We start from the raw sequence: 12,991 nt of genomic DNA, 5'->3' as shown, positions 1-12,991 counted from the left end.
TAGTTTCGATTGAATTTCACACACATCACTATAGGCGGGTAACGTCAAACCGAAAAGAATAACACCATAGAGCAACAGAGCTGTAAATCAATGATTCGCTCAAATCTTGCTAACGTTGTAGCCATCAAAACGACGCTAAGGACGCCCCTGAACTCTGGAATCTGAACTCGAGCGGTTTTCTCATGGCTCTCAGTGCCGGTGTGGGATCGTGGTTGTGTGTGTGATTGCAGAAAAAAAAAAATCCTATCCATTATCCATACGTTTTTCTCCACATCACTCGCCGGCCGGTCAGTGTTCGCAGTTTGCTTTGCTCAGAACTAATCGGAGGAGAATAAACATGTACGCAACCGATGCGAGCTTATGTGCAACCAGAGCTAACCACAGCTACCTTCCAAAACGCGCCCGATCCAACTCTTGTCCTCGCGCGAAACCGATCAAAATCCCGGACGCCACCGCCGGCTCTCGCGTACGTACGTGGCGACCATAACTCGCCGTTGCAGCCATCTCACTGCAGTGTACCCTGCAACATGCCAATTAACCTCCAAGATAAGCATCCATCGATCCACCGCTGGATCAACCGCAGCGCGCGAGAGATCGATCAACGTACGTAACGCCATGCACCGTAGCCACCAAGTTCCATGCATGCACCGATGCACGAGTGATCGAGTGAGTGATCTGATCGAGTAATAAGTTGCAGGTTTCTGGACGCCATCGCTCGGTATAAATACGGCGTTTTCTGCAGGCGAAGCAGCCAAGGCATGCATGCACATTCGCTCTAGCCTTCCTCATCGTTGACAGTGCGTGGCAGTGTACTCTTGGTTATCATGTCGTCGCCGTTCTCCGTGCCATCTCTGGTACATTTCACGAATCGATTAGCAATTTGTTACAGATGTTAAGCGTGATCGATAATATATCGTGTGATTTTGATCGTGCAGATCATGGAGGAGGAAGGGCGGTTCGAGGCGGAGGTGGCGGAGGTGGAGGCGTGGTGGGGAACGGACAGGTTCCGGCTCACCAAGCGCCCCTACACGGCGCGCGACGTCGCGCTCCTCCGCGGCACGCTCCGGCAGAGCTACGCCTCCGGCGACATGGCCAAGAAGCTGTGGCGCACGCTCAGGGCGCACCAGGCCAACGGCACGGCGTCGCGCACCTTCGGCGCGCTCGACCCCGTCCAGGTCGCCATGATGGCGAAGCACCTCGACACCGTCTACGTCTCCGGATGGCAGTGCTCGTCGACGCACACCTCGACGAACGAGCCGGGCCCCGACCTCGCCGACTACCCCTACGACACCGTCCCCAACAAGGTCGAGCACCTCTTCTTCGCCCAGCTCTACCACGACCGCAAGCAGCGGGAGGCGCGCATGTCGATGTCCAGGGCGGAGCGCGCGCACGAGCCGTACGTGGATTATCTTAAGCCCATCATCGCCGACGGCGACACCGGGTTCGGCGGCGCCACGGCCACCGTCAAGCTGTGCAAGCTGTTCGTCGAGCGCGGGGCGGCCGGGGTTCACCTCGAGGACCAGTCGTCGGTGACCAAGAAGTGCGGGCACATGGCGGGGAAGGTGCTCGTCGCCGTCTCCGAGCATGTCAACCGCCTCGTCGCCGCGCGGCTCCAGTTCGACATCATGGGCGTCGAGACCGTCCTCGTCGCGCGCACCGACGCCGTCGCCGCCACGCTGATCCAGACCAACGTCGACGCGCGCGACCACCAGTTCATCCTCGGCGCGACCAACCCGCGCCTCAGGAACCGGAGCCTCGCCGCCGTCCTCTCCGACGCCATGTCGGCGGGCAAGAACGGCAGGGAGCTCCAGGCCATCGAGGACGAGTGGCTCGCCACGGCGCAGCTCAAGACCTTCTCTGACTGCGTCAGGGACGCCATCGCGAGCCTCAACGCCACCGACGCCGACAAGCAGCGCAAGCTCCAGGAGTGGAGCGCCGCCACCAGCCACGACAAGTGCGTGCCCCTCGAGCAGGCGCGCGACATCGCCGCGGGCCTCGGCGTCACATCCCTGTTCTGGGACTGGGACCTGCCGAGAACACGGGAGGGGTTCTACCGCTTCCGCGGCTCCGTCGCGGCGGCCGTCGTCCGCGGCCGCGCGTTCGCGCCGCACGCCGACGTGCTCTGGATGGAGACGTCGAGCCCCAACATCGCCGAGTGCACGGCGTTCGCCGAGGGCGTGAGGGCGGCGAGCCCGGGCGCGATGCTGGCGTACAACCTCTCGCCGTCCTTCAACTGGGACGCCTCCGGCATGACGGACGCCGACATGTCGGAGTTCATCCCGCGCGTGGCGAGGCTGGGGTACGTGTGGCAGTTCATCACGCTCGCCGGGTTCCACGCCGACGCGCTCGTCACGGACACGTTCGCCCGCGACTTCGCGCGGCGCGGCATGCTGGCGTACGTGGAGAGGATCCAGAGGGAGGAGAGGAGCAACGGCGTGGAGACGCTGCAGCACCAGAAGTGGTCGGGCGCCAACTTCTACGACAGGGTGCTCAAGACCGTGCAGGGTGGCATCTCCTCTACCGCCGCCATGGGCAAAGGCAAGAAAGCTTGCTGATGATTTTTCAAGAAAGCTTGCTGATGATGCTAGTGTTCAATACTGATTTAATTGGCTATTTTTTTGGAAATTTTTTCAAGATGATTTGCTCAAACCTGTGTTTGGTTTCTGTGCTTGCAGGAGTTACTGAAGAGCAGTTCAAGGGCTCATGGACAGGGCCTGGAAGTGAGAGCAGCAGCCATGTTCTTGCCAAATCCAGGATGTGATGAGGATTATTCAGAGGAAAATTTTAAACAGTTGAAATTTATGTAATAAAAGCCACTCTGGACTTCAGCCAAGGAGCCTTGATACTTTACAGACTGAACTACAGCACGCACGGATCAACTAATTACATATAGTTACAGTATATATGAATGATTGAGTTATGACTCAAAATGGAACAATCAGTTTGGGGTAAAATGTAATTGATCTGTGAGTTTATCACAGAAAGTATTTTTTGCACCTAGATGCAAAAATTGGGCACATACAGTACTGTTATGCATTTACAGAGAATTCTCAAGTTCATAAAAGAAGTGTTTGCAAATGAATTATTTAGTAAAAACTTTTTTTCTCTTTCTTGATAATGTATATTGCCCAAATTTATCTAAATCCTGAAGCATCAGCTTCAAAAACAGTGGTAATTTCTTGTGCAACGGGATGGTTACAAAGCAGAGCACTTGTTCAAAGGAGGGTGTCTGAAATGTTCAAAGGAGGTTGTGCACTGTGTTCATACGAAAATGCTAGTAATATCGATTGTTTTTCTAGTTTTCTACTTAGCCCAGGGCTTTAAGATTGAAAGAACGACAATAGCTGCAATGACCAGGAGTATGATGATTGCGATGAACATGCACTTCCTTGACTTCTTCTGCAGTCTCTTAGCTGTGCGCAGCTCTCCTGTACCACGTTGTATATGGTCCACAGCATTTTGAACCTGAGAGTTTTAAACTCATTATCAAGCTAACAAGGCGAAATATTTCCAGCCACATTCGTTAATTGTCTTTTGAGTTTTCAGTAAGTTCGGCAACAAAATGGAGGGAGATTGCAAACCTGGTTCTCTATGTCGTTCAATGTCTCTCCTTGTGCGTCGACGAGTGTTGCCATATCCGCAAAAATCTGACAGCAGGTGGAAGAAGTCATAATAAAGAGATAATTAGTGATATGGGATATAGTTAGTCCATTGATTATATGAGCTCAATTCTGAAGAACAAACGTGCAATCTTGCCAAAGCTACCTGTTGCAATTCAAGAAGTTTTTTTTCAATTTCCATGACTACATCATGCCTTTCATGGATTTCTTTAACCGTGGCTATTATCTGTAAGTATGTGCAATTATGAAACATTTGAGCACTATTGTAAGAATTGCCAGCCTTAATGACATGGAAGGAACATATAATGTACTGGTGAAGCTGAACACGATATTCAACCTGCCCTCTCCCAATTCCCTGAATCGCTTTCTCAAATATCTGCTCACTGCTGCCGGTCTCAATCAGGTGGTCAATCACCTAGTCATGTTTTTTTTTTTTTAACCACAATGAGATCAGAGGAGAAAGCATCTCTCAACACCAAGCGTAGTAGCACTACTGTCCTCACCTGATCAGAAGGCTGCTCTCCAGTGACTGTTCAAGATTCAGGTTTATCAAGAAGCATGTGATAGAATAGCTTGAAGTAAATTATACTCTCTCCGTTTCAGAATGGAAGTTGTTTTGGATTTGTTCTAAGTCAAACTACTCCAAGACAAACCAAAACACCTTACATTCTAGAACGAAGGAAATATTTATCAGAAAGAACGTAAAACGACTTGAAAAAAGAACTCCTTACCTGTGAAAACCATCCTCGCAACGCCTTGTCGGTACTCATCTTGAATAATTTGTCTTAGATTCTGTATGAAATGTGGATTACTGTACTGCAAGCTCTTCAATTTGTTTTCTCATAGAAGATGGATAATAAGCTAGAAAGTTTACCTGGAAATTTTTCATTCTTTCTTTGAGTTTATTTTTCAGCGCACTGCAATCAACAAGAACCAATCAAAATTCACCTCTTTTGTTATGTTGAACAAGCAAAATATGGAATTGTTTCTTAAACTTTACAAATACTTTGGGACTACAGTGATCTGATAATAGACCTAACAAACCAATTTTACTCAAAATATGTCACAATTCTTTTTTTGGTGGTGGGTCAATGATCAATGTCAATCATGCCGAATTTAATTTATCTTGTCTTGATATCAAACATATCTGATTATATCTTCCAAATTATTAAATTTACTGAAGAAATGTATGAACACCTTACATGGTCATTGACATCCTTGATCGGTCTACGCCTGTGCCCTTTTCACACCCTTGCTTTTTTCTGTTTTCAAGATTCTGCAATCAGAAAACAAGTGAGATCGTGAGAACTGGGCTAATTCACATAGTAGTGCAGATTAGTAGACATGCTAAAATCCTTACATTCCTATCCATCTCCTCCAACTTCACTTTTATGGTGCGTGTAATTTTCCCAACTTCATTGATATCTTTCTCCATGCGCTTGTTGATTGCTGGAATGTGTTTTTATTTCAGATGAATGCATTAGTATGATCATTCTACTCTGAAACTTAGCTATATATGCAGATCAATCAACAGATTAATTGACGTTTGCAACCTTTCATTTCGGAAGCCTTAGTGACGGATTTTGATTCCTCATTGGCTTCCTATAGTTGATAAGAATGTATCAATTCTCCAACTCCATAGTATGGTAATGGGGGAAACGTAAGAAAAATATTGTCATGGACAATTAACTCTTTTGACAAAATGTTGGAAAGGAATTAAGTATACCTGAAGTTTGTGGTTTATATTGGACATCTTGTCCAACAACGTCTCAATCTCCTGAACCTAATTCAACAGAACACAATCAGAAGATTTCATCATCATTTTGTGAAATTAGCACTCATGGCTACAAAATCATAGACAATAGTGCATCAGAATCTTGGTGTGGATAAAATTGTTATGATACCTCCTGGAAGAAATCCTCAAGCCCATAATCCGATTTATTCTTTGAATTTTGATACCCCATCTCGATGTCCCTCTCCGATTCAAAAGAATTCTACAATCAAGTTGAAAGGTCAATAGTGATGTAAGCAAGGAAATATTATGGAATTAGCATATGTATCAACCCTAACATAATTATAAGTTTGAATCGTTTACAACTTCTATGACAGAAGGACAATCATCAGCCATCAAAGCCCTATAATTTGATCAGTTTATCCTAAACTTTGAAAAGAAGGTTCAGGATTTTGCATCCAGCCAAATTACTGGCCCAGGATGAAACTGGCAGAGAAGGGATCATAATTCATAAAGCAGATTGGCACGACCTATGAAAATTTGTTCTCTAATCAACTGTTTCTCCATCAAGAGAACATCAAAATCACAAGAAAGAAGGAAGCATAATGATAGCATCTTTTCGCAGAAAAATAATCGTAATAATCCTATGAAGTAAGAACATTACCGTCAGAAGATTGTTCATCTCGTCCTTGTGGCCGCAGAGAGGGAGAGAGACGAAGAGTTGAAGAAGAGTAGATACGAAGAACTCGTCTGCTGTGAGGAGACTTTGGAGAGATCGTTCAGGCGAGGAACGCCGGCCGCCAATGCTAGAAACAAATAACTAGCAGACAGACGAGTTTAGTAACCAACTTAAACGCGAAGTAAACTATTTCCTCTCTCGCCTCCGTGAAACATTGCGGCAAAAAAAATTCCAAATTTATGATTACCCGATGTTAAACATATGCAATATATACCGCGATTATATTTCCTTAGTACGATTTATGAATTGTTTTCCTATTAGGACTCCTAGGTTTTTATCCCCTATATATCTATGGTAATAAGCAATAGTTCTGAGCCGGAATCCGAAATTTCGGTCATTTCGGTCCCCTACGATACGATATTACTTCGGCCGAAATTTTTCAATTTTTTCATGAATTTTGGTAATATTTGTTCAAATTTAACTAAATTTTGTTCAAAATTTTAGAAATTTCGGACCGAAATTTCGAGATTTCGATGACCTCCGATCGAATGTCCTAAACCGATAAAGTGAACCCTAGCTGGAATTCATCAAAGTAAGCAAATCAAGAGATGAAATCGGCCCATAAAGATCGCGTGTTCACTTTGACTCCCTTAATTAGTTGTCGAATCAGATCCGTATCCTTGAACCATAATATCTAATTAATATTTCAACCCCTCCATTGTTAAAACCGGTGCAATTTGACTCCCTCGGTGGTTTTGGAGAGCGGTTTCGCTGACGTGGCATCTACGTGGCGATGTTGACGTAGTCTTTATTTCACGTGGCATTGACATAGCGTTTGTGTGACATTAGAATTTAAAAAATATGTGTGGGATCTGTTTATCCTTCAAAAATAAAAATTAATGGGGGACACCTCGATGTGAGGTAAGCACATCTCATCCAAATCGATGAGCAGAAATCTCTTACTAGAGAAACCAAGCCAACGGTGAGTATTTCAACAGGCCTTGCTCCGGCAAGAACTTGTCCACGTCCTCGGCAGCTGCCAGCCACTTGCCGCTGTCTCTGCAGGGCCAGCAGTGGCACCGCCGCTCCTCGGCGTCGGCGGCGGCAGCCTGGATACTTGTTCGCCTCGTACGATCTAGAGCAGCCTCGCGCGACGAACAGCATCCGCCCACCCAGCGACGAACAACTCCTTTCAAGCGTATGGTGCCCGTGGTTGTTGTTGGGAGTCTCCGGCGACTGAGACGCCGGTGCTCCCTCCTCTTCAGCGGCGGCCGCCCCTCCCCGGGGTGCCCCCACAGGCGCGCCTTCTCGACGGCGGGCTACGGCAAGGATGTCGACGAGGTAAACCTCAAGTTCGCGGAGGCGCGAGAGGAGATCGAGGCCGCCTGCGTGCACGCCGCCGCCGGCGAGACTCTCGCGACCTTCGAGTGATCGAGTCCCTTCTCGCCCACCTCCTCGATCTGCGGCAGGTTGTGAGCACTCTCCACTCAAGATCACAAGAACAAGATATCTTCGATGGATCAACGAGATCGCATCGCCTTCGCTGCCAGTATATTTGATCTTTTTCGAGATGAGTTCTGTTACAGAAAGTGTTTGTCTTATAACTCTGTCTCTCGCTCTCTCGCTTGGATAGAGGAATCAACTACTCAGTGACAGCTAATTGACAACTGTTACATAGCCCACTCTGGCCCAGTTACACGAATGTTTGGTTTACGCACTCGTGCGGCCCGTTGGACTTGTGGGTTCTGTAGCTCTTCAGGCACGACAGTAGTTGGGCTGCTGGCAGTAGCTGGGCTGTTGACAAGCCCCTCCCCTTGGAATTTGACTTGTCCCCAAGTCAGAGCATTTGGAGATCTTTGCTTGAGTGCTGCTTCATATTCCCATGTTGCATCAGCTGCAGCAGAATCAGACCAACGAACAAGCAATTGAGAAACAATACGATTACCTTTTCGGGTAACTCTGGTATCCAGGACTTCAGCTGGGAACTGGATATTGGCAGTTGGGGAAGGCAGTTGTTGCTGAACTGACTGCTTGAACCCTTTAGAACTCTTCAGTTGGGACACATGAAAAACACGGTGTATGGCACTGCCAGATGGAAGCTGTAACTTGTAAGCCACCTGACCCACTCGAGAAATGATCTTGTAAGGACCAAAATACTTGAAGGAGAGTTTATGGTTTGCTCTTTTGGCAACAAAAGACTGTATATAGGGCTGTAGCTTGAGAAAAACCCATTCACCTTCTTGGAATTGCCTGAAACTCCTCTTTTTATCTGCTTGGTGTTTCATAACCTGCTGGGCTCGGTTCAACTGTTGCTTGAGAAGTTGGGTCATCAGTTTCCTTTCAGATAACCACATATCCAAATCTGGAATATTGCAAGCATCCTCTCTAATGCCAAAATGTGCAGGGGGTAACGATAGAGAACCTCAAAAGGTGACTTATCAATGGAAGAGTGATAGGAACAATTGTACCAGAATTTAGCCAAATGGAGCCATTCAGACCATTTAGAAGGAGTAGCATGGACAAAGCACCTTAAAAAAATTTCTAAACATTGATTCACTCTCTCAGTTTGCCCATCAGTTTGAGGGTGGTAAGCAGAACTGAGGTGTAGTTTAGTGCCTAACCTGATAAAGAGTTGTTCCCATAATGTACCGGTGAAAATTCTATCTCTATCAGAAACAATGGCCTTTGGAAGTCCATGCAATTTGTAAACATTCAGCATAAAAACCTTAGCAACATCAAGGGCAGAAAATGGATGGGAAAGGGTCATAAAATGAGCATATTTTGAGAAACGATCAACCACCACTAGTATGCAATCTTGCTGATGAGATCTGGGCAAACCTTCAATGAAGTCCATAGATATGATTTGCCAAGCTCCTTCTGGTACTGGTAATGGTTGCAAAAGGCCAGGATACTTAGCCCTGTCTGGCTTGGATAGCAGACAAACAGAGCAAGAAGAGAGCTGATGCTGAATGGCAGCTTTCATGTGTCGCCAAGAGAACAGAGCCTTGATTCTTTTGTAAGTTACAGGGAATCCTGAATGACCACCCATTGGGCTATCATGTAAAGCAGAGATAATTTGGTATTGAAGAGATGGATTATCACCCACCCAAACTCTTCCTTTGTGTTTCAAAAGTCCTTGAGACAGCTTATAATGAGTATGAGCATCAGGATTAATAGCCAATTCTATCAAAAGTTTAGTTGAGACAGGGTCCTGTTCATATCCCTTCACCACCTCCTGCAGCCAACTAGGAGAACATACAGAAATGGCTAGAAATTCAGACAATTCTGTTGGCACATTCCTGGATAGAGCATCAGCAGCAACATTATACTTCCCCTTCCTATACACAATCTTGAATTGCAATCCCATGGGCTTAGTAAAAGCCTTGTGCTGCCATGGAGTATTAAGCCTCTGTTCAGTAAGATGCATCAAGCTATGGTGGTCTGTCAAGGTCTGAAATTCCTGAAACTGTAAATAAGGGCGCCAGTGGTCTACTGCCATCATAATTGCTAGACACTCTTTTTCATAAGTGGAAAGTCCCTGAGTTCTTGGCTCCAATGCCTTACTAATAAAAGCAACTGGATGCTGATTCTGAGAAAGTACAGCCCCAATACCAAAGTCACTAGCATCGGTTTCTACTATGGAAGTTTGGTTAAAATCAGGAAGTGCCAACACCGGAGCAGAAACTAAGGCTTGTTTGAGAGCCACAAAAGCCTCATCTACCTCAGCAGTCCACTAAAAGGGAACATCCTTCTTTAAGAGTTGGGTAAGTGGCTTGCTAATGGTACCAAAATTTTTAACAAATTTCCGATAGTATCCTGCCAGACCCAAAAATCCTCTTAGTTTCTTGATGGTAGTTGGTCTTGCCCAATCAACAATGCTCTGGATCTTTGATGGATCTGTTGCTACTCCGGAGCCACTGATTATATGACCCAAGTAAGAAATTTGTTCCTGAGCAAATGCACATTTACTAAGTTTGACTTTCCATTGGTGGTCAACAAGTAGCTGCAACACTTGTTTGAGATGGCAAAGATGTGATGGCATGTCAGGGCTGTAAATAAGGATATCATCAAAGAATACCAAAGCACATTTTCTTAAGACTGACCAAAGGGTATCATTCATTGCACTTTGAAAGGTTGCAGGAGCTCCTGTAAGTCCAAAGGACATCACCTTATACTCATAATGCCCACTATGAGTTTGGAAGGCTGTTTTATGTTCATCTCCTGCAGCCATTCTAATCTGATGATAACCAGCTCTAAGATCCAGTTTAGAAAAGAATTTAGCACCAGCTGATTCATCCAAGAGCTCATCTATGACTGGCATAGGATAAGTGCCCTTTTGAGTAATAGAGTTCAACTGCCTATAATCAATGTAAACCCTCCAAGATCCATCCTTCTTTTTCACCAACAATGCAGGAGAAGAAAATGCACTGGTACTATGTTGGATCACCCCGTTGTGTAACATTTCTTGAACTTGCCTTTCAATTTCATCCTTCTGCCCAAGAGTATGTCTGTAGGGTCTAACAAACACTGGTCCAGAATTTGGAAGCAAGGGAATGTGATGATCACAGTAACGTTTCGGTGGTAACCCTTTTGGTTCCTAGAAGACTTCCCTAAATTCCTCCAATAGAGACTGTACCGCAGCAGGAATTTCTTGAAAAGATTGCTCAGTGTTCTTATCCAGTTGAACTAGATACATGATTCCACCAGATTTAGCCAATCCATTCAATTGATCAGGAGCAATAGGCAAACAACTCTCTGTGTTAGAATGAATGCCTTGTAATCTGATTACAGAATTTCCCAACTTAAATTCCAGCCACTTTTGCAACCAATCCACTTTCATTGGGCTGAACTGCTCTAGCCAGTCCATTCCCAATATTACATCATAGGCTCCCAATGCTAACAGTCTGAAATCACTTTTGAAATTGATGCCTTGGGTCAACCAATCACAGCCAAGTATATGCAATGAACAAGAGAGATGCCCCCCATATGCAATCTTAACTCTGACTGGTTCTGTCATTGCCTTAACTCCAGACAACCTTAATCCAAGCTGATGATCAACAAATGAATGAGTGCTTCCAGAGTCGATCAGCATCAACACTTCAATACCCTGAACCCACCCTCTCAATCTGATAGAGTGACTTGATTCAGTGCCATTAACAGCCTGAGGTGAAATAGCCATAAGTGTATCGTTTTCCTGGAATTCAGATGCTTCATGATCAGACAACAAAGTGACTTGCAAGACATCCATCAATTCCTGTACAACATGCAGCTGAATTGAAGATGCACATTTATGATCCTTGCTCCATTTTTCTCCGCAGACAAAACAAAGTACCTTCGATCTTCTATAAGACTTGAGAGCTGCCAGCCTTTCAGCTTCCTTTGACTGAGCGACTTGATCAGCTCTTCTCCTGTCTTGTGATAAAACTGGAGGTCCACCCCTTGTAGTTGGAGGTAAAGGAAGTGGCATAGCCCCTTTATGAGAGCCCTTCTGATAGCTAGTGGTATCAGCCCTCTTGGATTCTTTTGGTTTATCACCTTCCAAAGCTTCTTCTTGTAAAAAGGCAAGAGTACAAGCAGCATCCAAGTCGCCAGGCCTTTGGAGTAACATAGCTGATTTAATTTCATGTTTCAATCCTTCTACGAACTTAGTGACAAAGTAAACTGGTTTAAGAGAAGGGTCATAGGCCATCATTTGATGCATAATGCAATCAAACTGCTCTACATAATCTGCTACTAATCCTGATTGACTGATTTTAATCCATTGCCTAATAAGAGCTTGTTGCCTATCTCTGTTAAACCTACTGCAAACCTTATCACAAAGTTCACCCCAAGTTATCCCTTCCAACTGAGACCTAACAGCTTGCAGTCAGAAAGCAGCATTTCCCGTGAAATTTAAGGTTGCTACCTTAACCCAATTACAAGGATGTGTGCCATATAGATCAAAATAAGCCTCACAGTTAGCCTTCCACATAATGGGGTTATCTCCATCAAACTTAGGGCATGTCATGGGCACTACTCCACCGCTCAGACCAACAGACACCGCAGTTTGGAAAGAATTCATGGCAGAGGCATCAAAATTGAAAGGAATCGGGGAGACATTGTGGGACGCGTACGTACCATTGACCGGGGTTGGCCTTGGGGTAAACCCCGTAACCTCCTCCCGTGTAAGATTTTGAATGCGGTGGCCATTTGGACCGGTTGAGCCATTTGGTCGAACACCTGGTGAGTCCAGGTACTCGACTGGAATGGATGGCTCCAGATTTGCCGGAGCGCTCGCCAGCTTCTCCACTTGCGTTTGCAGCAGATCCATGGCGGACTGGAGTACGTCCACCTTCTTCTCCACTACCGGTATCCAGGATTCTACCGCCTCCTTAAACGAGCGCATCTCCAGGGACTGCCTCTTCTCCCCCTCCTCTCTCTTCCGCTCTGTTTCCTCCATCTTCTTCAGGAGCAAGTCAAGTTTCGCCTTGTTCTCCATGATCTTCGCGGTCTGTTTCGTCACGAATCATGGTTTCTCCAGGGTTACAGATCCTGTCTCACCTCATCCCGAATTCAACCAACTCAAGCAAGGCAAGTTGCCTTTTCGCGGATCAACCCGAAGGTAATCCAATCCTTGCTCGAGAATTTCACGGTCGAATCAAGGGAATCCGAGGATCAACGAAGCTCTGACACCAAGTTGTGAGCACTCTCCACTCAAGATCACAAGAACAAGATATCTTCGATGGATCAACAAGATCGCATCGCCTCCGCCGCCTTCGCCGCCAGTATATTTGATCTTTTTCGAGATGAGTTCTATTATAGAAAGTGTTTGTCTTATAACTCTCTCTCTCGCTTGGACAGAGGAATCAACTACTCAGTGACAGCTAATTGACAACTGTTACATGGCCCACTCTGGCCCAGTTACACGAATGTTTGGTTTACGCACTCGTGCGGCCCGTTGGACTTGTGGGTTCTGTAGCT

At 46.0% G+C, this 12,991-nt stretch overlaps 2 protein-coding genes across 2 annotated transcripts; one reads left to right on the top strand and one right to left on the bottom strand.

The window, feature by feature from the left end:
• Positions 1-576: 576 nt before the first annotated feature.
• LOC4343441 (isocitrate lyase-like) lies at positions 577-3,217 on the top strand. Its single transcript, NM_001403105.1, has 3 exons — positions 577-854; positions 936-2,538; positions 2,676-3,217. The coding sequence occupies exons 1-3, from the start codon at positions 825-827 to the stop codon at positions 2,759-2,761; spliced, it is 1,719 nt and encodes a 572-aa protein (NP_001390034.1). The 5' UTR covers positions 577-824; the 3' UTR covers positions 2,762-3,217.
• Positions 2,693-6,173, bottom strand: LOC4343440 (syntaxin-132). The gene is made up of 13 exons (XM_015789458.3): positions 6,017-6,173; positions 5,525-5,614; positions 5,347-5,403; positions 5,174-5,222; positions 4,981-5,069; positions 4,823-4,896; positions 4,495-4,537; positions 4,352-4,412; positions 4,124-4,149; positions 3,958-4,035; positions 3,766-3,846; positions 3,582-3,647; positions 2,693-3,465 (listed from the first exon to the last, which is right to left on the bottom strand). Exons 1-13 carry the CDS (start codon positions 6,032-6,034, stop codon positions 3,304-3,306), a joined length of 894 nt encoding a protein of 297 aa, XP_015644944.1. The 5' UTR covers positions 6,035-6,173; the 3' UTR covers positions 2,693-3,303.
• Between the last annotated feature and the right edge of the window lie 6,818 nt (positions 6,174-12,991).

The sequence above is a fragment of the Oryza sativa genome, chromosome 7 (genome assembly GCF_034140825.1).
Source record: "Oryza sativa Japonica Group chromosome 7, ASM3414082v1".
Lineage (NCBI taxonomy): Eukaryota > Viridiplantae > Streptophyta > Magnoliopsida > Poales > Poaceae > Oryza > Oryza sativa.
This window is presented reverse-complemented; position numbering and strand designations above follow the sequence as displayed.

Bases quoted from the DNA above. Each gene is read 5' to 3' on its own strand.
- LOC4343440 (XM_015789458.3), bottom strand. The intron at 5,223-5,346 runs GTATACTTAATT...TATCAACTATAG, and splicing joins ATATAAACCACAAACTTCAG to GAAGCCAATGAGGAATCAAA. The intron at 4,897-4,980 runs GTAAGGATTTTA...TTCTGATTGCAG, and splicing joins TGGAGGAGATGGATAGGAAT to AATCTTGAAAACAGAAAAAA.
- LOC4343441 (NM_001403105.1), top strand. From the start codon at position 825: ATGTCGTCGCCGTTCTCCGTGCCATCTCTG. The intron at 855-935 runs GTACATTTCACG...TTGATCGTGCAG, and splicing joins CGTTCTCCGTGCCATCTCTG to ATCATGGAGGAGGAAGGGCG. The intron at 2,539-2,675 runs GCAAGAAAGCTT...CTGTGCTTGCAG, and splicing joins TACCGCCGCCATGGGCAAAG to GAGTTACTGAAGAGCAGTTC.